This window comes from Oikopleura dioica, chromosome PAR (genome assembly GCF_907165135.1).
Source record: "Oikopleura dioica chromosome PAR, OKI2018_I68_1.0, whole genome shotgun sequence".
In the NCBI taxonomy this organism is placed as follows: Eukaryota; Metazoa; Chordata; class Appendicularia; order Copelata; family Oikopleuridae; genus Oikopleura; species Oikopleura dioica.
The window spans coordinates 11,769,822-11,795,565 of NC_137293.1; the positions used below are offsets into that span (position 1 = coordinate 11,769,822).

Here is a 25,744-nt window from a genome sequence, read left to right on the forward strand (position 1 = left end):
CAAATATCAATTTCATAAAATCCCGTATAAGAATGTCTCGGAAATCGCTCGATAGTTATTCGAAAAAGACGAGATCAAATGCGCTGAAAAGGTTGAAAATCGAGCTCGCAGAGTTGAGCTACGCGCCCATGCCGGAGTTTGAAGCCAGTCCTGTTTCTGAGGTAAATCTGCTCCTCTCAAAATTAACTCAAATCGAAATCAAAGGAAGATTTCTTCGAATGGAACGCTTATATCCATGGCCCTGCGAATTCTCCGTATGAAAACGGAATTTTCAAGTTCAATATGAAGTTTCCACAAAATTACCCATTCTCTCCCCCTGAATGCAAGTTCATTACGAAGATCTATCACTGCAATGTCAATTCTCTCGGCCTTGTTTGCGTTGATATTTTGAAGGTAAATCATACTTACTCATAATTCCTCTTTATTGCTTCTCCTAGGATTCCTGGATCCCCTCGTTCACCATTTCCTCGATTCTTCTCTCAATGCGCACGCTGATGTCTGACCCGAATCCTTACCATCCGCTTGTGGGAACAATTGGACAAATCTTTATTGAAAACAGAGAACTACACGACGATACTGCCAGAGATTGGACCTCCAAATACGCCATGAACTCTTCTTACAAATTTTCTTTACCTTATTCTCCAAAAAGCTGACAATTTCTTTCCCTTCGTTCCATCAAAATATTCTTCCGCCTTTTTCGATAAACCAATTATATATTTTTCCTCCTTTTCAAAGAATGTCGGAAGAAGAGCAGCCGAAAACCGAGTCAACTCCAGCCTCAGTTCCCGCACCAGTTGAAAGCCCAGCGGCTCCGACCCCAGTTCTCCCCAAAATGGACGTATCGCCAGATCAAACGCCCCTAGAAAGTCCGGAAGCAGAAGACCTTCCAGACCGAACAATCCCGATTAAAAATTCGCAAGGTAAACCGAAGGCTTTTCTAGATAAATTGATCATAAACACGAAGGTTGCTCATAAAACATTAGTTTATTAAAATGAAAGACTTTAAAGCAAATTCTCTCGTAACGGATTAAATATTTAGGCGAGAGTCCTCAAAGATCCACAATTCCAAAGCCAGATGTTTTGAAAAACGTCCAGCTTCCAAAAGAGTTAATCCCGAATCCAGAAAATCTCGACAAGCTCAAAAGATGGGGCCTAAAACACTACAGGGTAAATCGACAGAGGATTCAAGAACTCATGGGAACAGCAACGATCACAGCAGAGCCAGACTTAGATCCCAGAGTTGAAAAACTACACGACCATTTAACCAGATACAAAGAATTACATCAGGTTAGAGCACCAAAAAGGTGCACACCATCGACATTCTTTTCAGATGGGAGAGGAACTGGCGACGAGATTCAAAGCTCTGACAGCTACTCAAAAGAAACTCGGCGATTTCTTCTCGGAAATGAGCCTGAAATCGACAGATTTACAGGATGAATTCAGTTACAATGCGGACACACAGGTTTTGCCCCTCATTTTTCAGTCATTTTTCAACCGTTCGTTTTCAGAAAGCTCTGAGTAAAAATGGAGAAACTCTCAGTTTTTGTCTGGCATCTTTTAATAGCTCTCTTCATACGCTCATTTTCAAAACGATGGAAGACACCCTAATGATTTGGGCTCAAATATGCAAAAGTTTGTCTATTACCTGAAAAGATTCTTGCATTTACAGTTGTTTGAGCCCAATTTTCAGACACTTAGAGAATACCAAAAGTCAAGGGTCGAGTTCGACGCGTACAGAACCGATCTTGAAAAGCTACAAGCACTTCAAGGCACGCCAGGTGCTCCGAAAGACCTAGACCAAAAGCTCGAAACTTCAACAGCCTCATTTGTTCAACGAAAAGAAACGCTCGATAAGTTCAAAGAAGCTCTCATTATCAAGCTCAAATTACTCGATGAAAATCGACACAAGGTTACTTTTTCGAAAACATGGAAGTGATTCAGCATCTGTTAAGGTTATGTCGAAACAATTACTTTTGCTTCATAATGGAGTCTCTGCATACTTTGCTGGTAACCAACAAGCCCTAGCCGGGGCTGTTCAAGAATTCTCTGCTCATCTTCAGGTACCTTCCTTGAGTTGTATTCACTTTTAAGTTTCAATTACGTTTAGAGTATTTTCAGGCAATAACAGGTTATTTCAAATTGAGCTGGGATAATAACTAGAACCTTTTTGCTCTTTACCTTTCAATAATCCAATATTTCAGCGCTCAAATGGCCATCAAAAAAGCTTTCTCGAGCAAGCTACATGAAATTCACCAGGAAAAAAACACCTCTTCAGCGATAGCGTCTTTGCCGATCTTTCCAACCTTTTTTTCCTATTTCTATTCATTCTTCTTATATAAAAATAATTTCCAGTTGTGCAATTTGTTCGTCTTCATCTATCCTTGTGCTCCCGAACGACAGCAATTATCCAGAGTTAATTCATAAAAAAATTAAAAATTTGATCTTTTCGGTCATTTGAGAGTTCCGTCTCGTTACGATTTCCTATCGACCAAAACACGAAGCTCAGACAAAACTAAATTCGATCACCGCATTACTTTTTCTTGGGACTTTCACTGTAATTTAAGTTGCCACAGTATTCACGTGTAGTACAGTACATATTCTTCACCCACAGTACAGTTACTCAAGTAATCCCTTATTTACCAACTTTTGCCTATAACGTAAGAAGCTGTGTTTTTTGCATCCAACAAGTTCATATCGGAGTCATTCATTCAGTTCCTCATTATTCAGGGTATTAAATCATGGCATCGTATACTGGCGGAGGAATGTGTAGCGTTAAAATTCGCCAGTCGGAAAAAGAAATTGAAAAGATCAAATCAGAACTCGAGCAAAAGAAAAAGGCGGTGATGGAAGAAATGCCCACTGCCCATGTTCCGGAGTATGAGAGCTTCTCGAAGAATGTCGATAACGTTGAGGAAGATCTGCGGTCGAATACAGTCGGTTTGGTGACTCTTTCCGAGATGAAGGAGAAACAGAGGTTGGCAGTTGAAGAAAGAGAGCGCCAAATTGCGCTGAGATTAGCTGAAGACAAGGTAAGATGGGTTCTAAAATGTTTCGGTGATTCTAGCGCTTGATTTATAGAAAAAGACGGAAAAGGAAAAGAAACGACGAGCGAAGGAGAAAAAACGAAATAGAAAATTAGCTGATAAGAACAAAATAAGCTTTGGAGATGACGAAGAGGAGGAAAATCAAGAAGTTGAGATAAAGAAGAAGAGGATCGGGAAAGACCTAACAGTTGATACATCGTTTTTGGTAAATTGCAGCTTCACGTAAGTTGAATCTTTTCAACGAAGATTCTGCTCATTATTATGTATACATCTAATTTCTTACGAAAGTCTAATTAACGGTTAATTTTAGCCCTCTGATGGTAAGAATGAAAGGGAACAGGCTGAGAGAGAGGAGATTCGAAAGATTTGGATAGAGCAGCAAGCCAGGTCAGTGTTAGAATTCAATTTGATTTAGTGAAATTGTTGTAGGCTCAAAAATCAAATCATGGAATTCGAGTATGTCTACTGGGATGGCTCTCCTCATCCACGAGATTTGGTTGTCAAAAAAGGGGACACCATCGAGACATTTCTTCAGCGATGCCGCCAACAACTTCGAATCGACTTTATTGAAATGAAAACTCAAGCTGTCGATCAGGTTATAATCAGAAAAAAGTCCCTTCGACGAAAGGCCTTTGCTATAGCCTATAGCCTATTTTTAGATGATGTTTATAAAGGCGGATACAATCATTCCCCATCAATACACCTTCTATGATTTGATTGTTACGAAAGCGGAAGGAAAATCCGGAACTCTCTTTGGTTGGCTTCTTTTCTGAAATTTTTTCTACTACCCTTTTAGATTTTCAAAAAGACCAAGACAACATCAAAGTCGAGAACACTGCCGTCATGGCGAAAGCCACTGTCAAGGTCTGCACCAGAAACTGGTATGAAAACAACAAACATGTTTACCCCGCGAATGTTTGGGAGAGCTACGAACCGGAGAAGAAATATGAAAAGTACAAAAAATCAGGAAAAGTTGAAGATGGCTCCAAAGCTGGTCTGGAAATCAACACAAAAGCCTCTAGGTAAGAAACGAAGGTCCTTTACGGGTTTAAATGCTTGCTCAGATGTCCGAATTGTGGATATGGACGAGGCAAACTCGGAGAAATCAGCTACGGAACATGCTACTTATGTTGCGAATACAAAGACGGTGCAGTGTGAATACCACTTGAAAACTGGCCTGACTTTCATTCAACTGTTTACTGTACTGACCATTCTTAACTTTTCTAGCTTTGAATTCCTGCTTCAGAAATATGATCAGGTGGCGTTGTCCATGTCGAAAAATAATCAAAAGATGCACCTCAAATTTGTCTCCGCTGACTGAAAATCTCAAGAATCTGGATGAAAAGCGAGATTTGCCGCTAGCCGCCTACAAGAACATCCCAAAACTAGAGCCTATCTATTCTGTCGACACTGGCCTCTCTGATGAAGATTACGGCTCAAATGGCGAGCTAAAACCTCTTCTTCCACAAGAAATTGTTGACGATATCAACTCTCGCTGGTCTGTTGCTACTCCAACATTTCCTTATGAGCCACTGCCAGAGTCTACTTGGGAAATGTATCGAAGGCCAGAGACTGGGCCGGAAAGAAAGCTCTCTGTTTATGAGAAGCACCGCGCGAAACTTGTCGCAGAACGAATTGAACTCGAATTCAAAGATTTCGCTGCTCATTTTTCGGAGGAAACGGCAAAGAGCCAGAAAACTCGGGCTGTAGGAGCGGCGACTTATGGAAAGATTCCAGGAGTTCGACGACAGTGGCTACAACTGAAGAGTCCTGCGATGAAACCCCTTCCGAGTGGCTACTTTAATTACGATAAAGCGAAAGCCGAATCTTTGGTTGAACAAGGGTTGTTCAGACTCGTTGGATTTGAAAATCTTCATTTATTGACTCCTTCTTCTAATGATTCCAGTGAACTTAAAGCGACAGAACTTGAACACTCAGTCATTTTTACTTCTCTAGAACAGAAATACAAGCTCCTGAAAAAGAACCTTGAAGAGAACTTCATCAAAGACGCCCCATTTTTAACCCGCTCCGAAGTTTTTGAACGTTTCGCTGACCCAGAGTACAAATCGGATATTTCTTCCCTTCAAGAAAACTTATCAAAAGTCATCAATCGCCCACTAACAGAAGTCGTTGCGCTGCAAAACTTGATCCTTGACCGGTCGCATTTGAATCACATCGATGTTAATTCGCTCTTTTTGAAAAACTGGGAGCTCCACGATCTACTCAAAGTCATCACTCCAGAAATGATGTCAGTAACTCTTGATGCACTGCGAAACGAAACTGGAATCACTTTTGGTTCTGATCTCGGAAATGTACTGATGAATTGTCCGGAATATATCACTCTCAGCCCTAAAGTCATCAGAGATAGAAGGGAGTCCTTCATTGGCTGGGACTTCGACGGACATGTTCTTGGAGACATCATTAGGTTTTGTCCTGAAGCGTTCTTGGAATCAGACTATGACAAAATGGAGGCGAAGATTCAGTATTTGGCCATGCGATGCAACTGTCCCCGTGACACAATGGTGGAGCTTGGCCTTCTCGGCCTGCCAATAGAGGAGATCTCCGCAAAATACGAATTTTGCTACCGTCGTGGCGTCATTTCTAGGCCAAGCAAGAAGGAAAGACGGCTTGAAATGAAGAAGCATAAAGGAAAAGTCTACCAGGAAATTCACGATGAAAAGAAAAGATCAGCAATTGCCAGGATCTTTGCATCATCTCACGAAGAGTTCTTAGAGTTTGCCGAAGCGAGCGCGAGAGATTTTGAAATATGGATAAAATCATGGCACGCTGAGCTCGAAAGTCTTGATGGTCTTGCGGAAAATACGGTTCATACGTTGCTTGGAATGAAGGTTCCGTTTGTTATCAATAGGGAAACGATAAAGTAAGGAAATATGCATAGTAATTGATCATATTTTAACTTCTAGTCGAATAAAACATCAAGGACAAGTGAGAGCTTCTTGGGGCATCGAATCACTGGTCAATTCAAGAGGCGCCGCTCAACCCGTTTGGGAGGTTCATGAAGAAGAGTTCGGTAAGAATCAATAAAAATACATCGTCCTTAAAATTTTACTAAGATAAAAGCACCGAAAATGACCTTTATCGCGAGTTGAAAAATTATGGCAACGAAAACTTTTCTGATTTCGATGAAGAACGCCTTGAAGTTGTAGAATCGGATTTGGAAAGCATGCGCTGGGGAAAGCCGTATATTAAGATCGATTATGAAACTGCATTAGACCTGTACTACAACAAAGAGTATCTTGACGAGTCCGAGTACAGCTAGAATTCAGGTACGTTTAAAATGCATCTTTGAAATAAACCTTTCCGCTTGATCCCGGTGTTTTTCTTCGAAAAATAAAGAATGAGAGCGTATAAAATCAAGCAAAAGAAAAGCTCTAGAATCTTACTCATTAGATGAAATTAAAAAAGTCGACTTGAGGCAAAATTTTTTGAAAAATATTTTATTGGCTTATCTGAAAGAAGATGAAATTCTGAGTCGAATGGTCTACTTCCGGCTCTATAATTCCATCAAATGACGTCATTATGACTCATTTTCCCTAAAAATCGTTTGGGGAGCTTTTGAAGGGGTTTCCGATGGAATTTTTCGGCGTTCTTGGGCTCAAAAGAATCGCCGTCGAAAATTGAGGGGGGGTTTTCCTGAATTTTGAAAAATTCCAAGAGAAACACCTTCAAACCGACCGGTCGAAAAATGGTCAAAATTTTTTTCTTGGGTTTTTTCAAAACCATTTAAAACCCCCCCTCAATTTTCGACGGCGATTCTTTTGAGCTATAGAACGTCGAATAAGTCCAACGGAAACCTCCTTAAAAGTTCCCCAAAAGTTTACCAAAAATGCCCTAATCTGGACTTTGTTACGCAATTTTTGACGTCATAAAGTCAAAATTTTCGGGTCAAATCTAGCCCATTCGACTCAGAATTTTCTGGTCTTTCTTCTGAGCACGAAAAAAAATTTTATGAAAATTTGCCTCAAGTGAAGTTTTTTAATTTCATCTTAGAGTTCGATTTCTACAGCCAACTAGAGACGCCGCATCCAGGTCTGATTATCGAGAAACTCAACGATATGTTAGAAGTATCCGCGGCAGACATCCTCATTATTTAGAGGAAACTTTATGTGACAAAATTTCAATCAATATAATCTTTATTTTCAGGATTGACGATTTTTGCTGCTTTCAAACCCTGCTTTCCTGTGAAAAATTGCTTCAAATAAAGTATTTGATATAAATAGAGTTTTGCGATTTTATTGTTTCAATAAGTGGGCGTACATGATAATCATTTGGCAGATAAAAGCAGGAATGAGTTACAGTTCGGTGCTATAATCCCGCGCAGGTTCTTGTTCCGCTTGTGCAAAGCTCGACAGGAATTGCATCAGCGCATCTGACTTTTCATCAATTTCAAGCTTCGTAGCTGAGTCAGCGTTCAAGTCGAGCCAGTTTATCGTTTCCTCCAAATAATTGTTTATGCTTTCAATTTGCTCAGGCGCGAGATGAGCTGGCGGTGAGGTGGTCATCTTGTTCTTTTCGCTGTAAACATTCGCTTCTAATCGGTTCTTGGCGTTGATTCGGTCTCGTACTTCTGCATCTTGCGTTGCCATTCTGTCCGCTTCATCAATCATAGCTTGGATCTCTTCTGGGGTTAGTCGCTGCGAGCCGGCGGAGATTTTGATTTCTTTCTTGTTTCCATTCGCTTTGTCTTCTGCTCTGACTTGTAGGATTCCATTGACGTCGATTTCAAAAGTTACTTCCAACTGCGGCTGGCCTCGAGGAGCTGGGTCGATTCCAGAGAGATCAAATCGTCCGAGGAGGTTATTGTCTTTAACAAGAGAGCGTTCTCCTTCGAAGACACTGATCGTGACTGTTGGTTGATTATCCGCGGCGGTGGAGAAAATTTGACTCTTTCTTGTAGGAATAGCTGAGTTGCGCTCAATGATGTTAGTCATCACTCCACCGACGGTTTCGATTCCCATTGAAAGAGGAACAGTGTCGATGACGACGGGTGTTTGCTCCAAACATCCTCCTCCAAGAACAGCAGCTTGAAGGGCTGCTCCGTATGCGACGGATTCATCAGGATTGACGCCGAGGACTGGTTCTTTTCCCGTGAATTCTTTGATCAGCTGTCGCACCTTTGGAATTCGAGTTGAGCCACCGACGAGAACAACTTCGTCAATTTCCGCTTTTGTCAAAGCAGCATCAGCGAGAACTTTTCTGACAGGATCGAGAGTCTTTTGAAACAAATCCATATTGAGCTGTTCAAACTTTGCTCGAGTGAGGGTCTCTTCAAAGTCCAGTCCGCCGAAGAGGTTTTCGATGTGGATCTTCGCTGAATGCTCAAGAGACAGAGCCCGCTTAGCCTTTTCTGATTCTCTTCGTAGCTTCGCAAGAGCAGTCGGATCAGCAGACATGTCAAGTCCTGTCTTGGTTTTGAAAACCTTGACGAAGTGCTGCATTATTCGCTCGTCGAAATCTTCACCGCCAAGATGAGTGTCTCCATTTGTCGCAAGAACTTCAAAAACTCCCTGATCAATGGTGAGGAGTGAAACGTCGAAAGTACCGCCGCCAAGGTCGAAAACAAGGACGTTCTTCTCTACCCCAGATTTATCCAACCCATAGGCAAGAGCAGCAGCAGTTGGCTCGTTAATGATGCGAATGACTTCGATTCCAGCGATAGTGCCAGCGTCTTTCGTCGCTTGTCGTTGCTCATCGTTGAAATACGCGGGGACAGTAACGACTGCTTTCTTTACAGGCTGGCCGAGGTAATCTTCAGCTATTTGCTTCATTTTTTGGAGGACCATCGCGGAGATTTGTTCTGGAGCGAATTCAGCAAGAGGTTCAGATTCATTTACTGAGACCTGGATAGTCGGCTTGTTGTTTTTGTTGAAGATTTTGAAGGGAAAGAGTCCTTGAGTTTCTGCAATTGTTGGATCATCATATCTTCGGCCGAGGAAGCGCTTGGCAGAGAAAATGGTATTCTGGGGATTTGAAGACATCTGGTTCTTGGCCGCATCACCGACAAGCCGCTCACCGTTGTTGAAAGCGACGAATGATGGAGTAATCCGGTTACCTTGGTCGTTGGGAATGATTAGAATTTGACCCTTGTCGCAAACAGCAGCTACAGAATAAGTCGTGCCCAAGTCGATGCCAATTACTGGTTCCCATCCGGGACCATCTGATGCTGCTATCGTTGCTCCTACTCCCGCTACAGCCATAACGGCCAAACATACCGCTGCAGCTACTGCTTTGTTGTCCATTTCAAAGTCGCTGTTAACTCTTTTCGTGAATTTGGGTATTCTTCGTTGATTTCAAAAAGTAAATTTTTGAGTTGATGTTTGTGGTTATGATATTTTGCATCCCCAACGTCGACTTTTAAGGCCCCTAACCCTACGTGTCCAAGATTTTTCGCGTGATTTTTCATCAGTGCGATTATGACTTATTCATTCCGTCCCGCATGATGGCGTCCCGCCGAGCAAATTCGCGGCGACTCTTTCGACTTCGCTGAGTCGCGCTTCTTTGCGCCACGTCATGACTGGCGCCGTGAATCAGCTACTCTAGTTCTGCAAATAGCTGCCCAATCAGAGCGCGCCATCCATTCCACGTCAGCTATTCGAGCGACTTTGAGCCGACGAAAAAGGAAGGCCTTTAGACCTGTGTCTCATATTTTAACGTTAGTAGAGAAATCCCCAATTCTAGTGGGAAAGTTAATCGTCAAGAATGAAGCTGTTAAATTTCTTTTTGGGCCTTTTGGCCTCGTCCGTCCGCGCTGACGACAAGAAGGACGACGTCGGAACCGTTATCGGTATCGATTTGGGAACCACTTATTCCTGCGTCGGTGTCTTCAAGGGAGGCAGAGTTGAAATCATTGCCAACGATCAGGGTAAGTCGACTACTTTTCATAAAAGAGAAAATTTTTTATAAAGTAACGGGCCTTTCCTTCTCATCAACATTTCCGAAAGTCACTTTAAAATTATCCTTATCGAAATATTCGTCGATATTAAATCACTATTAGTGATTGAGTTTTGAAAATATCCAGTAAACACAATTTTTTAGAAAAGCGGTAAGGTGCTTCCCAATTGAAAGATTATCGTTAGAAGCGAATTATTATAGCATTTTTACGGCCTTTATTTCCATATAATCACTTCCATTATCACAATGTTTGCCTTTTTTGTGGCGAAAAGGCCACGTAGCCTTGGCAAGTTCGATTCACCGGCGTGAATTCCCTCGGGCAAGTTTGCTGTCTGTTTTTGCTCATAGGAATTTTACTACGCAATCAAATAAATTGACCACTAATTCTAGGTAACCGAATCACCCCATCCTACGTTGCCTTCACCTCCGAGGGTGAGCGACTCATCGGTGATGCCGCCAAGAACCAGCTTACTACCAACCCACAAAACACTGTTTTCGATGCCAAGCGACTCATCGGCCGAACCTGGTCCGACCCCGCCGTCCAGTCCGACAAGAAGTTCTTCCCATTCGCCGTTGTTGAAGATAAATCCAAGCCCGCCATCAAGGTCAACACTGGCTCTGGCGACAAGACTTTCACCCCAGAAGAAATCTCCGCTATGGTCCTCGGAAAGATGAAGCGAATTGCTGAAGATTACCTCGGAACCACTGTTACCCACGCCGTTGTCACTGTCCCCGCCTATTTCTCTGATGCCCAGCGACAGGCTACCAAGGATGCTGGCGTTATCTCCGGTATGACAATCATGCGAATCATCAACGAACCTACTGCTGCCGCTATTGCCTACGGTTTGGACAAGGACAAGGAAGGCGAGAAGAACATCCTTGTATTCGATCTTGGTGGAGGTACCTTCGATGTCTCTCTCCTCACTATCGACTCTGGTGTCTTCGAGGTCGTCGCTACTAACGGTGATACTCATCTTGGAGGTGAAGATTTCGATCAGCGAGTCATGGACCACTTCATGAAGCTCTACAAGAAGAAGACAGGCAAAGATATCCGAAAAGACAACCGAGCCGTCCAGAAACTCCGACGAGAAGTCGAGAAGGCCAAGCGAGCTCTTTCTTCCACTCACTCCGCTCGAATTGAAATCGAATCTTTCTTTGATGGCGAGGACTTCTCCGAGACTCTCACCCGAGCCAAGTTCGAGGAACTCAACAACGATCTTTTCCGAGGAACCCTCAAGCCAGTCCAGAAGGTCTTGGAAGACGGTGAAATGAAGAAGAACGAAATCGATGAAATCGTCCTTGTCGGTGGCTCCACTCGAATCCCCAAGGTCCAGCAGCTCGTCAAGGAATTCTTCAACGGCAAGGAACCATCCAAAGGTATCAACCCCGATGAGGCCGTCGCTTATGGTGCCGCTGTCCAGGTAAGATTTCTTTATTCGACGCAGACATTTATTTGATCATTCAGGCTGGTGTTCTCTCCGGTGAAGACAACGTCGATGTCGTCCTTCTCGATGTCTGCCCATTGACCCTCGGTATCGAAACTGTCGGTGGTGTCATGACCAAGATCATTCCCAGAAACTCCGTCGTCCCAACCAAGAAACAACAGATCTTTTCCACCGCCGCCGATAACCAACAGACCGTCACCATCCAGGTAATCCTTTCCAATCAACAACAATTTTACTAAAATATCTTCAAGGTCTTCGAAGGTGAACGACCAATGACCAAGGACAACCACATCCTCGGCAAGTTCGATCTCAACGGCATTCCCCCAGCTGCCCGAGGTGTTCCCCAGATCGAGGTCACCTTCGAAATCGATGTCAACGGTATCCTCCGAGTCTCTGCTGAAGATAAGGTAACACAGTACTCAAATGATTCGAGAGCTTTATTGGATTAATTTAGGGCACTGGTACCAAAGAAAAGATCGAGATCAAGAACGACTCCAACCGACTCTCCCCCGAAGATGTCGAGCGAATGATCAAGGACGCCGAAATGTTCGCTGAGGAAGACGCCAAGGTCGCTGCCCGAGCCACCGCCAAGGTAAAATCATATCCACGTAACTCTTCCCTAAATTCAATCTAGAACGAGCTCGAACAGTACGCTTACGGACTCAAGAACCAGGTCGGAAACGACGACCCCGAGAAGGGCCTTGGATCCAAGCTCTCCGATGAAGACAAGGAAGAGATTAACACCGCCGTCGAAAACACCATCGAATGGCTCGACGAAAACGGCGAGGTAAGATCTTTTAAGACCGCGTCTTCAGTTGCTTACGTTCTGTTTAGACTGCTGAAGCCGAAGACATTAAAGAAATGAAGGAGAAGCTCGAAGGTATCGTCAAGCCAATCATCGACGCCCTTTACGCTGACCAGGGTGGTTCTGATGAAGACCACGACGAGTTGTAAACAGCCCGAGTCAACATTTCTCCATTTACATACCATCGAATATTTCTGTTATTTGTAAAGCAACTTAACTTTATTTTAATTAATTGTTTTGCTCACCGTGGGAGCAGGATGTAACTGTGTGTGCTCGCCTCAAAACTGCTGCACTAGCCTGGTCTTCAGTCTCGATCCAGTCTCGATCACTTTTTTCCAATAGTTCCCCTTCCATCGGGCCCATCAAGACTTCAACAATGCGACTACTACTGTAAAGCACTCCAATACGCATTCCGATCGGAGAGGAAAGACTCTTCCTCGTTAGAGTTCAAACATGCGACGGGATTGGAGGAAGACTCTCTGCCAGTTCAATATACAAAACCTCCTCTGTGCAATCTGCATAGCTCGCAATACGAGCTAAGCACAAACATAGGATAAATATATAGATAAATGAATTCAAAGAAATACTTCTCTTGTCTCTCTTTCTTCTAGTGCAGTTATAATTACAAACAGCATCACAGAGGACAGCAAGCTCGCTTCAAAAACATCTCTTAGTCCGGAATTACAATAACAGGTTTTTTTTAAGTGTGCCCAAGAATTTTCGTATCTATTGATTGGGTTAATATATTTACAATCTGTAACTTGCAGAATGTAGCCGGGTATTAGTTTATTCATTTGAGATAGAGTTGGTGTCAATATCTATTCTGGTGGTGGAGTTATGACGTCATAAAAATGCATTATAAAAGTGGGCCTTCAACTTTGTGACGTCATAACTCCACCTCCACTGGTGCAAATATCACCAAAAGCTTATTTAACACACTACAGACCTTCCCCAACAAGGTGCAAAAGAGAGAATTGAAATATCTCGACTCTAACACCTTCAAAAACGCTCCACCATTTTTGGGCACACTTAAAAAAAACCTGTTAATACACTGTCCAATTACTACTGCATATCTGTGCAATATTACTAGGCAAATTTATTTAATCAAATATTCATAGTCAAAGGCAGTTTTCTTAAAAAATTTTTTTGAAGAGTAAAATGAAAGAGCCTCAAAAAGAAAAATTTGAATCGGACGACGAATCACTGTATGAGTACTTCAAGAAAAGAGGGAAGAGCGAGAAAAAAATGATCTATCGCAAAGCTCCGGAGGCTTCACTTGAAAATCGTGATTACGAGAATTTGGATGATGCACCAGATGGATGGAATGACGGACTGTTGTCGCGCATGTTTAGTCTCGCAATCTCAAGCGCAGAAAATACACAATATGCGATTGGTATGCCTTCTTGACTTGAAAAAACTTATCTTTTGATAGAAACAGAAGAAGTTCCGAGTGAAGATTGTTTGCCAGAAAAGCGCAATCCTTATTTTCTGCCAAGAAAAGTTTCCGGGAGCGATTTTGTTCATGGAGAATGGACCGAAGTTGTGGCCTCCGAGAGAGATACGCAAAAGTGGGAAGGGGAGCCACTCGACCTCTTCGAATTGAGAAAAGAATTGAACAATATATCTTTCCACGATGAAAATAACAACGAGCATTCCTCCAATAGTGGAAGCAGTAAAAAACACAATAATAGAAGGCGTCGCAGCAAACCGATTGATTCCTTTGAAATCGGACATTGGGTTGGTTTCGAATAACCCATTTTTCAAAACTGTTTTGATCGATTCTAGTAGACTCATTCTACCTCTTTTTTCTTTCTGTATATTTTTCACATTTATTTACTTCGTACTTTTTGACAATGAAATTCTCGTCATTTAAGAATGCCGACAGAGGAGGAAAAGTACGACTTCGTTTGCAAATATTTGAAAAAGCACAACAACCTTGAAACACTCGACGAACTCGTCCTGGAAAAAGAGCGAAAGAAAGAAGCCGAGACACTAGCAAGCAGTTACGAAAAGTTTTACAAAAATAGAGATTTTAACGCGCCATTCCGAAAACTGTCAAAAAACACATGTCGATTTATTCCATCCAATTAAAAAAAATAATTACTTCTTGTGCTTATTGTCTCTTAATACCATATCTTTTGCAGAAATGGGACGCGTCAAGTTGAGCAGGGAAGAACGCTTTGTTCAGAAGTATCTAAAAAAGCATGGAAAACAAAAAGTGCTGAAAATTTTTAAGAAAGAGTTAAAAGAAAAGTACGAAAAAGGTACTTCAGGTCATTTTTTTCCATAAACCAGATTTAGATCACCGTGAATCCTCGAAGCGAAGCTTCGAAATTCAAAAAGCTCCAGCTAGAAAGAGATCCAATGGCGAGAAGAGAAAGAAAGCTCAGGATGAGCAAGCGAAGAAAGAAGCACACACTTCAAATACTACAAGTTTGAAAATATCATGAAAATTATAAAAGTGCGTTACAATTTTTAAGACGAGAGAAAACCTGTCAAGCTCAGCTTTGCAATATTGAAGGCTCCCGAAAGAAAGAAGATTGACATCGAGCCAGTGAAAGAAAATAAAAATTTCCGAGAAATTAAAGAAACGGACTACGAACCTAAAACTGTCAACATTCCCGAAGACTTCAAGAAGATTTCCAAACGATTCGGATTGCCTGAAGAGCATCTTGACTTTTTCTACGAGCACAGAGCATCGTTCAACTGGGAATTTAAAGATAAAACCAACATAAATTGCATCGAACAAAACTGTCAATTTACTACTAAAATAGCCGATAAATGTCTTTATGAGCATATGATATCTGTTCACGACTACACTGAAATTCCATGTGGCCACGTTGACTGTTCATATATCGCATATTCCCGAAAGAATCTTAATCATCACAAGGCAAAGTTTCATGGTCATGGGAAAAAGCCAACTGCATATGGAATTCATTCATGTCCATATCCCTCATGTAGGAATGCCTTTCGCTTTCCCTTTCAATTGAATAGACATGTCAATGTTCATAAAAATATCCTCCTATCCTGTAATTATTGCCCATATAAAGTTTCTAGCATCGAAAATTTGCATACACATTTGGCAATGCATTTCAATATTAAAAATTTTGTCTGCGATTCTTGCTCTGCAACATTCTACACAAAAAATATCTTGAGAACGCACATTCTTACTGTTCATACTACTGATGATTTTGAATGCGAGGATTGCGGATTTCAAGCGCCCAAACTTAGGGTGTTGCAGACGCATAGAAAAACATGTGAAAAACGCCTTAAGTATTCCAGAATTCTTTGACTGTTTTCGAAAGAATCGCTTTTCATTTTAAAGTAAGTAGCGTAGTTAAAAATAAATTCAGAATGGTTGCAGAAAGAAAAAAATACGAATTCGTCGCCGCATACTTAGAAAAGCACAATTATCGGGAAACTCTTGCTATTTTCAAGAAACCAATATTAAGCTTCGAAATTGTCAAACCGCCGAAGAAACAGGTCGTTGAAACCCCTGTTAATGGCAAAGTCAAAAGGTCGAAAAAAGAAAAAGTACCAGAAGAATTCAAAAAACTCGCAAAAAGAGCTGGGATAGATCCAGACCTCTACGAGTTCTTCTACAAAAGACGAAACTACTTCACCTGGTCTTTGTTCAAGCCAATGGTTCATTGCACGGAGAAAAACTGCAATTTCAAGACGGAATATGCCGCAGGATGTCTAGTGAGTCATATGATCGAAGAACATGGATTTGAAGACGTACCGTGCCAGAAAAGTAACTGCAAATTTATTGCTTATTCAAAGAAAACTTTGGCATTTCATATGAGCAGATTTCACAATTTTAGAACGAGAAAATCTTCAGGAATGGGATCAGCTTCAAATTTCGATGAATTAATATTCGAAAGAAATTATCCCTTTTGAAGAAAGATCAACTCAAAAGTCCTGTCGTTATCCCAATTGCGGTACCACTCTCGCTGATAGCGTTGCTCTCCGCTTTCACTACAAAGTGCACGAAAACGACCTCCAAAAATGCTACCTCTGCGGCTACCGCGCCATCTCTCTTAGTTTCAAAGAACACATGGCCCTGCACTTTGACCTGCGCAACTTGAAATGTTTTTACTGCGATCAAAAGTTCGTTTCTGTCAGTCACAAGAACAAGCATGAGAAAGTGAGCCACATCAAATGCTTCAAATGTGAAATTTGCAACGAAGAGTTTTCTTCTGTTTTCAAATATTATCGACATAGAAACTCTTGCGAAAAGAAATAAATTCTAACTATTATAGAGGAGAAGAAATGATATTGAACTTTTGTTGTTTATTTTTGTTGGAGGAACTAAATATTTGGATCGATGTAAGTTGCTCCTTTCGAGTACTGAATTTCTTCCCGTTCGCGTTTATTCTTGTTGTGCTGAGATCGAGTTCGAAGGGCGATTATTGCGATGATTCCCAGTAACAGAAGTGCAGCTGCGCCTGAATTTTTAGTGAAGATTTTTTCCACCGATAATCAGATATTTCACGGAATCTCGCCGTGATGGGTGGCCTCTATCGCCTTCTTTTTGGCTAAACTGGCATAAAATGGTAGAATTTTTAACCATTGACAGCGTTTTTTTTAAATGGGAACAACCTGGGGAGTGAAATTTCTCAGAGTACAGTCATAGGAGAGAGTCCGATAATGGCTAGAAATGTAGCTGAGGGTCTACTCTGTGCACTGGTAGGGTTTATAAAATGTATATAACACGTGATCTAGAAGATATTACGTCATCAATTCCAAATTCTCCGATTTCGCTCATTTTTACCTATTTTGGGGAGTCAAACAGCTCCGAGTACAGTCATCATACAGGATCTCCAAAGCTATAGAAATAAAGCTCTAGGTCTACTCTGTGCATTAGTAAGGTTTAAAGAGCCAGGTGACTCACTCAAACTTTTTCTAGAGGGGTTCAAAAATCGGTGTTCCCATTTAAAAAAAACGCTGTCATTGGCATGTGACTCCTGTCAAATATAAAATGATAGCCGTAATCATAATATATTTTTGGAAAACTTTCCCGTATACAAGACTAGCGATTATAAGAGCAAAAATTCCTGTCATAAATGAGTCTGAACCCTCGTATTTCAGTTATTCGAAAATGTAGTGATCACTTACCTGCTTCTACTTTTGCTGTCAAAATAAAGAGAAAGTTACCAAGTAAGCAAAGCTCTTTTGTCATTTCTTACCGATAACGAGCCATGCAGTAGACGCCTTGATTCGTCTTTCATCCTCTTCGATATCTCCGGAACCCTCAAAATCCCCTTCTTCCAAGAACTCTATCCTAACGCTTTTCTCGCCGTGAATGTGTATGTGCAGATCTTCATCATCCGTCAGCAGATTCGACATTTTCTTGTCTCTCTCTTTGCAGATTACTATTTTTAATTCAACGACAATTGAGCCCGTCACGAGCTACGGATATTTGCGCATTCTACATATTTACTCAGATTCCAAATCGAAATCAAATATTTTCCCTTTTGCTCGATTTATGAAAAAATGAAGGAGAATTCATTTGTTAATTTAGACCATGAAAAGATATCTGTTCTGGATAAAAGCATGGCAGATATTGATGTTGGCGGCGAAATCGGTCGATGCCTGGGTCTACTTGACCATGCCTCCTGGATCAAATAATAGACTCAACGAAAGTACCGCGGAAAATAAGGTAGAATTAATTTCAAATTGAGTTTATCTCATTGGAACTTCCACTTTTTCAATTTTGGAAGCATCGAAATCCTGGGTGAAAGTTATTGTGTCGTGTTATACTGATTGTACTAAATTGATTCCTTTAGAATCCGGAAAGACTCTTCAAATCGAACAATCACCGCCGCGGTGGCTATAACAAGCCAGACGCGACAAAAAACGCGAACGAGAAAGAATACATTCCTCAATTCCTGTCTGGCTCGTATTTGCCCATTGAATGGGGTCAAGTAAACGGATGCAAAGATTGCGAGGTCATAATTCAAGGCATGTGCGGCGATCATTTGAAAAATGGCGAAACGACTGAAAACTTTCTTTTCAAAGCGCCTGCAAATCGCGCTGAAGAATCAAACCTGCTAAAAGAACAGCTTCAAAATGATCGCTACGGCCAACATGAAGATATCAGTCATTTTCTTCGCTGCTCCATGGCTGAAAAAACATCAGGAAGCCAATACGGCTTTGAGTGCGAAGGTGAGCGAAAAGAGTTTCAATTCGGTTTTTACTCCGGCTGGTTCGACATTTTTCATTTGACAAACTCCGGCAAGTGCGAAGAAAGTCCCCAAACAAAGCCTCTTTGCGTTGAAAATCATGACGGAAAATTCTTCTATCGAATGAAAAATGAGTCTTGCGATGGCGAAATCTACGACTTTTACTCCCCTGTCGAAGTTCTACCCGATTCTAATGATTGCGAGGGACCTCATCAAGTCCACGGCTACTACCTGACGAGTGAACTGATTGCCTCGCAAGAAAAACCTCAGAAGAAGTGTCTGCAACTTCATCCTCCAAAGCGATGTTCAAGGAATTTTAAAACTACTCCTGGAATCTTGGGGAACTCACTTTCCGGGCAGTTGCCAAGTGTTACCTGGCAATTGCCAAGTGTACAGAAAAAAACTGTTTCTTGTGTTGTTCGTCTCAGGTTGTAGGTTTTTAGAAGTCATTTATCAATGAACGGCTTTAGGTACAAAATTCACATCTTTGAAGACTTTGGCCCAGACTCTTCCCGCGAAGAAATCTTCCAAGATCGTTCTCACGTCTTCCAAATTATCCCCCGTCCTTCGGAAATCCTCCCTTCAGAAAGGGTTTACAATCTAAACGTCAGAGGCAAACGAGGAAACATCGTACAAGTTTATCCCGCGGTGGAATACGATTTCACGCCAAACGACTTGAAAGTGATGAAAGACGACTTGATCCACATTCAGTGGTGGGGCTCCAACTCTCACAACAACAAGCCACCGGGGGCAAATGGGCAAACAGGCGACGATGGCCAGGGTAAAAGTGGAACGGACAGAAGTACCTTCACGCCAATTTTGAGCGAAAGTCACAACTTTCCGATTCCATTCGAAAACTCCACATTTTGGAAGGACGTTGATTGGATCTGGAGCTCGACTGAGCATAAACCTGACCAGGGAACAATCGGTAAGCAAATCCGCCTCGACAGATCTTAATTTTTCTATAGAGGACTTGGCGATCTACTTCGCGACTTCTGGCTATTACGATTGCCGAGAAAACTGCAAAAAGTCTCCAAAGACAAATGATGATTTTGACCCCCAGATGAACAATTCTCCCGCTTCGATATCTGGACATATCATTCGAATGAAAGAGGCTAATAATTACCATTATATGAGCTCAAGGTATCTCATTCAGTTTTTCAACAATAACGTTTTTGTCCTAGAAACAACAACTTCAGCAATCGAAGTCAAAAGGGCAAAATTACTGTCCTCTAATCATTTTTCTTCCTTCTCTTCCATATTTACACAATTCCAAGTCCATCCATTTACTTTATTCTTATTTTCTGTAGTTCACCAATCATGCTTCAAAACAATCAACTGATAATACAAAAGCTAGCGCATAGAAATCCTTCTTTCATTCTTCTTCAAGAATATGTCCGGAAACGGGAATCTGAAAAAAGGTACCAATCGAAAAAGAAAGAACAAAGACGGAAAAGATGATCAAAGAACGAAGCGATCAAAGAATTCTGATCTCCCTCCATCAGGTACAGACAAACAAAGATTCTTTGACTGACTTTGACACTGTAGATCGGCTCCCAAAGCATGGATTTCCAAGCGATCATCCGTATAATAAAGACGGGTAAGTCTCTTTCCAGTCTCTTGAAGATTAAATGAAAGCGTTTTAGATATCGATATTGTCTGGCTGAACCCGATCCTCATATTCCAGATAATGATCCTGATGAAGAACATGCTCGACCCGTTGCTATTCCGCCAAAAGTTTATCGAAAACTTGAGCACCCGATTCCTCTTCTCAGCTCTCACGATCGAGCCCAACAGCTCAATATAGGTACGATCAACATTTTAATCTTCATTGAATACTTTTTTTAGATGATGATCGATTGACAGTAACTGGCGAGCGAGGTTACAGTACCGTACGGGGCACGCACAGCGTCCGTAAAGGAAAGTGGTACTTTGAGGTGTTAATTAAAGAGCTGCCAGATGACTCAGCAGTGCGAGTTGGCTGGTCGCAGAAATATGCGTCAATTCAAAACCCAGTCGGTTGTGATGTTTTTGGATACTCGATAAGATCCAAGAAAGGGACAGTCTTTCATCAAGCTCGAGGAAAATCGTATACCAACAAGGTAAGACAGTTTCTTCAGGAGTTTTGTTAACACATTCAGGTCGGATTTGAAGAAGGTGACGTGATCGGCTGCGAAATCTCGCTCTCTCCAAATGCTCCTTCTGCTTATAAACTTCCTGATACTCTCAAAGAAGCTACCCTTATCAAGTTCAAGAACTTTTACTACTTTGAGTCACGCGATCAAATGAAGAATGCCAAAGAGAATCTCAAGGAAGTTGAAAATTCGAGTGTTACCTTCTATAGAAACGGAAAATCACTAGGAACGGCTTTCAAGAATATCTACGACGGGGAGTATTTTCCGGCAATTTCGTTGTACAAAGATGCTAAGGTAATTTAAACCTATAAGCAAATGATTCAAGCATTTCGAAGGTGACTGTAAATTTCGGCGGAACTCCGTGGAAACACCGACCCGAAGCGACTGAAAAAGAGAAAGCCGCGGAACCGATTGAAAAACGCGGCTTTTCCTCGCAAATTGAGCAAGCAATGGCTGACCTGTTGTTTGCTGTAGATCTGAAAATCAATGGAATACTGAAAACCGATCTCGGCAAAAAGCTTGATTCCAACTATTAGTCTTTACTTTTCTTTCAAACTGCCACAACTGGAGTTTTACATGTGATAGTTTTTGCATAAAATGTATACTTTTAGAAAATGACAATCGAAGAAGTGCCAACAGTGAAAATCCGCCGAGCGCGGAAGGAAATTCAAAACTTTCAAGACAATCTTTCGGAGCTCGAGAAAAAGCGCGAAGAAAAGATCGAAAAATTCAATGCATCCAAAGATCGTCAATACGAACTCGCTTGTCTCCGCGATGAAATTGTTCAAAAACTCGCTGCAGCGGAGAACTCTAATAAGGCAGCATTCTTCCGGCATCAAGGAGAGCTAGAAAAGGTTGTTGTTGAGATGGAGAGCGCGGAATTGCTCTCGAAGAAACTAAAGGAGGAAATTGAAAATGTCGAGTACGAACTTGAAGTAGCGAAAGTCAATGGACATGTTTTTGAAGGGAGGGAGGATGAAGTTTTGGCGTTTGAAAAAGAGGTTGAAATTTATGAAAAAGACCTTGCCAACTACAGGTAGCCATACGAATCCTCCAGTCAAATTGACTTTTTTAGACTCGCACAAGAAACGCAAATTGCAGAAAATGCATTACGTCAATTGCGACGCAGATTCGAAGAAGAAGCCGCTGATAAGGCTGAGAAGGAGCGCTATCAAACTGAAATGAACAATCGAGCATCTGTGGCATTCAATAATTTGAAGCCTATCATGCACGAGTCGATTCAGAAGCAGAGAAAAGCGCAAAAAGACGAAGCTAATGCGAAGAAAGATCGAGAGAACAAAATGAGAGCGAGCGTGAATGAGCTGAAAGATGCGGTAAAGAGAAACACTGACAATTATCATGTTATTATGCGCAAGAAAGCTGTCAGGGATAAACGAGAGTTGAAAAGGGACGAAGAAATTGTCCAGGATCTGATGGAAACGAATGATATCAGCGAAGTGAAAGCGAGGTTCATTCTTGAAAGCGAAAAACGAGACCTCGAATGGGAAAGAAAATTGGAAAAGCAGAAAAGAGAGCGGCAGCTGAAAGAAGAAGATATTATTATGAAATTGAGACAGGAAGATGCCTTCGTCAAGCGAACTGAAAAAGTACAGCGAACAGAAAGGCTTTTAAAAAGAAGCAGAGAAGATCCGAACTTGCTCAAAAAGAAGAATCTTTCGCAACAAGTGAGAAGGGTCCGACAATTGGAAAATTACAGACGTCCATTTTCTGCAGATAGCTTCTCTGGATCTGTTATGGAAGGTCTCGGAACTTCACGTGACTTCTCAATTGATCAACACTCTAAGAGCTTCGTTGATGAAGAAATTCATCTTTCTGAAGATTTTGCTCCTCTCTGGGATGGCGTTGCCCCTCACGATGAAGAAAATCTTAACTACAAGCCAACCTCGGCTAAACAGGAAGTCAACTTGACAACCAAAATCGTTGCCGATCCGCCTGCCATTGAATTCCTTGATTTTGATCTCCAAAAAGAGTACACCATCAGTGTGACTCTTACGAACGCGGCAAATGAAAAAACGCCGATTCGTCTTGTCAGATTGAGCGACAATGTGATGGACTTGTGCTCCTGGGATTTCAAAGTGTTGCCTTCAATTTCCCCTGGAATCTCGATCCCTTTCCAGATCTCCTTCTACCCACAAATGCTTGAGTCTATCGATGGTTACGCCGAGTTTAAGACCTTATTTGGCATTTTCAAGTTGCCAATAAGAATGCGGCCACCAAAGTATGATCCAAAAATCTCCCTCAAATCAGTTAACTTTGGGAACGTTATCATCGGGGAATCCATGCAGACTGAAATAGAAATTGAGAATCTGGGCGCTAAAGATGGCTCGATTTATGTTGACTCGAGCAATCTACCGAATGAGTTCGAAATCAGTCCTAAAAGCGAAAATATGAAAGTTGGACCGAAGGAAATCATCAAATTGAAACTGAAGTGGAATCCGCAAACTGTTGGTCATTTTAATTTCCCTCTTTTTATCAGCACGGATGAAAACGAACAAAAAAAGGTCGACGTCTCCGGTTATGCTTCTCTCCTCCCCGTCAGTCTTTCAGACGACTCGCTTGATTTCAAAGTCTGCTCTCATGGATTTCTTTATCAAAATCAATTCAGTATTCTCAATTCCTCCAATGTCTCTCAGCCCTTCTCTTTAAACATCCCTCAAAATCTCCAATCGGGAATAACGATTTCACCACAAACAGGTTCTGTGCAAGCGTACTCTTCTTCCAAGATCCATTTAAAATTCACTCCATCAGCTGATTGCAACTTCGATCACTTCTTAGACGAAGATACCAATGTTTTCGAATTCCCCGTTGAAGTTTCCTTCCAAAATTTTCAAAAACCTCTCACGACCACTCTTTATGCAATCATCAACGATCCATCTCTTGAAATTATTGAAGAGTCCCTTGACTTTGGTAATACAACGATATTTGAATCAACTGTCCACCGCGTGAAAATCACGAGTCGGTCGCTTCTTGTCGAGGAGTTTGGCTTCTCTGAGCTGCCGAATTTTGTTTCTGTCCGGCCCGGTCATGGATTTGCCTCGCTTGCTCCTGGAAAATCGATGGAAATTGAGATTTTGTTCTCTCCAATGCAAGCTAGCAAGTATGAGTTCACAATCATGCTCGAAACGCTTAAAGGATTCAAGCACCGTTTCAAATGCAAGGGTGTCGGGGTCAAACCGCCTCTTGAAATCTCAAATCAGCACTTAAAACTCTCCACGCCTCTCTTCAGCGTCAACAGAGCTACCTTCACACTGACTAACACGCATACAAGCAGAGATGAATACTCTCGTCCTGTTGCTCGCATCGGAAATGGGAAGATCTTTCCTGTGACCAGCACGTCTTTTAGCTTCATGCCTCCTGAAGACTCTAACCTTCACTTTTCTCCATCTGTAGGGGTTTTGAAACCCGGTGAATCTGTGCTTGTGACTGTTACTCATGAACCTTTCATACCCGAAGAAATTATTTACGAAAAAGCAAGAACGTTTCCTCCACCGGAAGTTCAAGCATCTCCAGAGCCCCCACAGACGGCGAAGAAATCCGTAAAAGGTTCAAGAGTCCCTTCAAAAACGCCTTCGAGAATTTCATCGCGTCGTGAATCTCGGCAAAGCTCTCATAGCAACTCTGGATCTCGTGTTTCTAGCGCTTCCACCCTTCCACCGCCTCCCGTAGAGAAGAACGACACCCGATACTGTCAAGCTAAAAGTATTTTGTCGGAGAATTTCGGTGAAAGGCGAGATAGATTCTCGATTGCCTGCTTTATTTCGGCGGAGGATGTATCGAAAGGACGCAGCTGGAAGAATCCGTCCTTTGATTCGGGCTATTGTCTGTTTATTGATGCGGAGCTGGAAATTACGCGCCCAGCGCTAGTGCTAGAGAACGGCATGGATGTGATTAACATGGGCGCCAGACCAGTTGGAACGACAGAGAAACAGTATTTTTATTTGAGAAACAGGTCAGTCTAGAGTAAGAGATATCAGTTATTTTACCAATGTTATTCAAGGTCAAACTCCTATCTTGAAATAACGACTACTCCTCTCAACCCTTCTGGTCCATTTATCCTCGCGAATCCAGTCCCAAATAAGCTCGGCCCAGGCGATCGCGCCCGAATTCTTATTAAATTCAACCCAGCAAATGCTCAAATTTATCACGACTACCTCTACCTGAATTACTCAAAGCTTGATGGAATCAATTGCCCTCAACGCATCGAGCTGCTCGGCAGAGGGCAGAAAATCGACGCCTATGTTGAACAATTGCAGCCACAAAATGAGATGCCGGTTGTTTTGCTCGGAGGAGAGAGCTTTTTGGAGACGGAGATAAAAAATCCGAGCGGTTTCCCCGTTTCATTCAGGTGAGCTTTCAATTTCAAATGGCAAGTTTCATCGTCTTTCTCAGGATAACACCCTCAAATGACAACTCAATCGATCATAATCGAAATCGCAACGGGAAAGCCGTATTTGATATTACCCCAGCTTCTGGAATCCTTTCTACGCAGGAAAACCTTGATCTCAAAATAAGCTTTCGCCCTGACCACGCTGGGCATTTTACGGAAGTGTTTACTCTGCAATTTTGCGAGACTGAAGAATCGACGCGGGTTTATCGGGTTCATGGCTATTGCTCGCCTAATGATGTTATGATTCAACAAGTTGACGACTTTGACATTGTATTCTCGGACAGAGAACAGAAACAAGCTGGCTCTGGATTTACGAAGTAAGATTAAGCTTTTAAGTAGCTCTTTATTCTGTAATTAGCCCTGATAAATACAGAGAAGTGATCGACCATGGACCAATTATGATTCAAACACGATTAAATGACCTCTCAAGGATCCAAAGACCTGAATACAGAACTTCATTCCTCATAAAAATTCTGACACCATCTCCCAGCAGGTCATCCAGCAAAGCTTCAAAAGAGAAGAAAAAGGAGAAGCCTTCAAAAAGTGGCCCTAGTTCGTTCGAAATCATTCTTCCCGACGATTTTGAAGCGCAGGTATTCCCAGGATTAGCAGGCGCTCTAGAAGTCGACGCGACGAAGTTCGAAATTCTTTTGAAGTCAAAGCCAAGTGCTCTTCCTATTCAGCTAACTGTGAACACTTCCCAAACTGTTAAATATCAGATTTTTCTTCAAAGCGACTGACCTTTCTTGTTCAATTATTCTACTGACCTACTACTTTTCTGTTTATATTTTTCTTTTCTATTTACTTTTT

At 41.9% G+C, this 25,744-nt stretch overlaps 9 protein-coding genes, 1 long non-coding RNA gene and 1 pseudogene across 11 annotated transcripts; 9 read left to right on the top strand and 2 right to left on the bottom strand.

The window, feature by feature from the left end:
- Window positions 1-10: 10 nt before the first annotated feature.
- On the top strand, window positions 11-699 carry LOC145702826 (ubiquitin-conjugating enzyme E2 D2B-like). The gene is made up of 3 exons (XM_081780111.1): window positions 11-161; window positions 205-393; window positions 438-699. The coding sequence occupies exons 1-3, from the start codon at window positions 33-35 to the stop codon at window positions 651-653; spliced, it is 534 nt and encodes a 177-aa protein (XP_081636237.1). The 5' UTR covers window positions 11-32; the 3' UTR covers window positions 654-699.
- Window positions 700-739: 40 nt separating this feature from the next.
- LOC145703783 (arfaptin-2-like) lies at window positions 740-2,703 on the top strand. The gene is made up of 7 exons (XM_081781169.1): window positions 740-920; window positions 1,040-1,287; window positions 1,331-1,462; window positions 1,509-1,609; window positions 1,690-1,909; window positions 1,953-2,060; window positions 2,202-2,703. Exons 1-7 carry the CDS (start codon window positions 833-835, stop codon window positions 2,244-2,246), a joined length of 942 nt encoding a protein of 313 aa, XP_081637295.1. The 5' UTR covers window positions 740-832; the 3' UTR covers window positions 2,247-2,703.
- Window positions 2,704-2,730: 27 nt separating this feature from the next.
- On the top strand, window positions 2,731-4,262 carry LOC145706152 (protein FAM50A-like). The gene is made up of 7 exons (XM_081783675.1): window positions 2,731-3,029; window positions 3,079-3,249; window positions 3,355-3,431; window positions 3,474-3,639; window positions 3,704-3,800; window positions 3,841-4,066; window positions 4,109-4,262. Exons 1-7 carry the CDS (start codon window positions 2,739-2,741, stop codon window positions 4,200-4,202), a joined length of 1,122 nt encoding a protein of 373 aa, XP_081639801.1. The 5' UTR covers window positions 2,731-2,738; the 3' UTR covers window positions 4,203-4,262.
- Window positions 4,263-4,268: 6 nt separating this feature from the next.
- LOC145706150 (uncharacterized) lies at window positions 4,269-7,280 on the top strand. The gene is made up of 4 exons (XM_081783674.1): window positions 4,269-5,925; window positions 5,969-6,075; window positions 6,119-6,331; window positions 7,209-7,280. Exons 1-3 carry the CDS (start codon window positions 4,295-4,297, stop codon window positions 6,322-6,324), a joined length of 1,944 nt encoding a protein of 647 aa, XP_081639800.1. The 5' UTR covers window positions 4,269-4,294; the 3' UTR covers window positions 6,325-6,331; window positions 7,209-7,280.
- Window positions 7,281-7,295: 15 nt separating this feature from the next.
- On the bottom strand, window positions 7,296-9,406 carry LOC145706153 (endoplasmic reticulum chaperone BiP pseudogene; annotated as a pseudogene).
- A 313-nt stretch (window positions 9,407-9,719) lies between these two features.
- On the top strand, window positions 9,720-17,324 carry LOC145703778 (endoplasmic reticulum chaperone BiP-like). Of its 2 annotated transcripts, none has more exons than XR_014134386.1 (8): window positions 9,720-9,927; window positions 10,347-11,377; window positions 11,422-11,607; window positions 11,653-11,808; window positions 11,856-11,993; window positions 12,036-12,188; window positions 12,236-13,599; window positions 13,639-14,049. XR_014134386.1 is itself a non-coding variant. In XM_081781165.1 (8 exons), the coding sequence occupies exons 1-7, from the start codon at window positions 9,765-9,767 to the stop codon at window positions 12,353-12,355; spliced, it is 1,947 nt and encodes a 648-aa protein (XP_081637291.1). In that variant the 5' UTR covers window positions 9,720-9,764; the 3' UTR covers window positions 12,356-12,364; window positions 17,314-17,324. The 2 variants fall into 2 exon arrangements, 1 of the variants encoding a protein (XP_081637291.1); XM_081781165.1 differs by lacking the exon at window positions 13,639-14,049 and adding an exon at window positions 17,314-17,324 and having other exon boundaries at window positions 12,236-12,364.
- LOC145703782 (uncharacterized) lies at window positions 14,351-16,268 on the top strand. Its single transcript, XM_081781168.1, has 3 exons — window positions 14,351-14,470; window positions 14,508-14,639; window positions 14,687-16,268. The coding sequence occupies exons 1-3, from the start codon at window positions 14,353-14,355 to the stop codon at window positions 15,496-15,498; spliced, it is 1,062 nt and encodes a 353-aa protein (XP_081637294.1). The 5' UTR covers window positions 14,351-14,352; the 3' UTR covers window positions 15,499-16,268.
- LOC145703784 (uncharacterized) lies at window positions 16,485-17,615 on the bottom strand. Its single transcript, XR_014134387.1, has 2 exons — window positions 17,396-17,615; window positions 16,485-16,654 (listed from the first exon to the last, which is right to left on the bottom strand). It is a non-coding gene; the product is annotated as an uncharacterized LOC145703784 (long non-coding RNA).
- A 104-nt stretch (window positions 17,616-17,719) lies between these two features.
- LOC145703779 (protein DD3-3-like) lies at window positions 17,720-19,752 on the top strand. The gene is made up of 5 exons (XM_081781166.1): window positions 17,720-17,868; window positions 17,996-18,819; window positions 18,862-19,319; window positions 19,360-19,534; window positions 19,576-19,752. Exons 1-5 carry the CDS (start codon window positions 17,734-17,736, stop codon window positions 19,625-19,627), a joined length of 1,644 nt encoding a protein of 547 aa, XP_081637292.1. The 5' UTR covers window positions 17,720-17,733; the 3' UTR covers window positions 19,628-19,752.
- On the top strand, window positions 19,746-21,110 carry LOC145703780 (set1/Ash2 histone methyltransferase complex subunit ASH2-like). Its single transcript, XM_081781167.1, has 6 exons — window positions 19,746-19,896; window positions 19,940-19,991; window positions 20,038-20,198; window positions 20,240-20,493; window positions 20,533-20,820; window positions 20,862-21,110. The coding sequence occupies exons 1-6, from the start codon at window positions 19,785-19,787 to the stop codon at window positions 21,060-21,062; spliced, it is 1,068 nt and encodes a 355-aa protein (XP_081637293.1). The 5' UTR covers window positions 19,746-19,784; the 3' UTR covers window positions 21,063-21,110.
- Window positions 21,111-21,140: 30 nt separating this feature from the next.
- On the top strand, window positions 21,141-25,732 carry LOC145703570 (cilia- and flagella-associated protein 74-like). Its single transcript, XM_081780947.1, has 5 exons — window positions 21,141-21,562; window positions 21,602-24,496; window positions 24,545-24,892; window positions 24,937-25,251; window positions 25,293-25,732. Exons 1-5 carry the CDS (start codon window positions 21,141-21,143, stop codon window positions 25,672-25,674), a joined length of 4,362 nt encoding a protein of 1,453 aa, XP_081637073.1. The 3' UTR covers window positions 25,675-25,732.
- The last annotated feature ends 12 nt before the right edge of the window (window positions 25,733-25,744 follow it).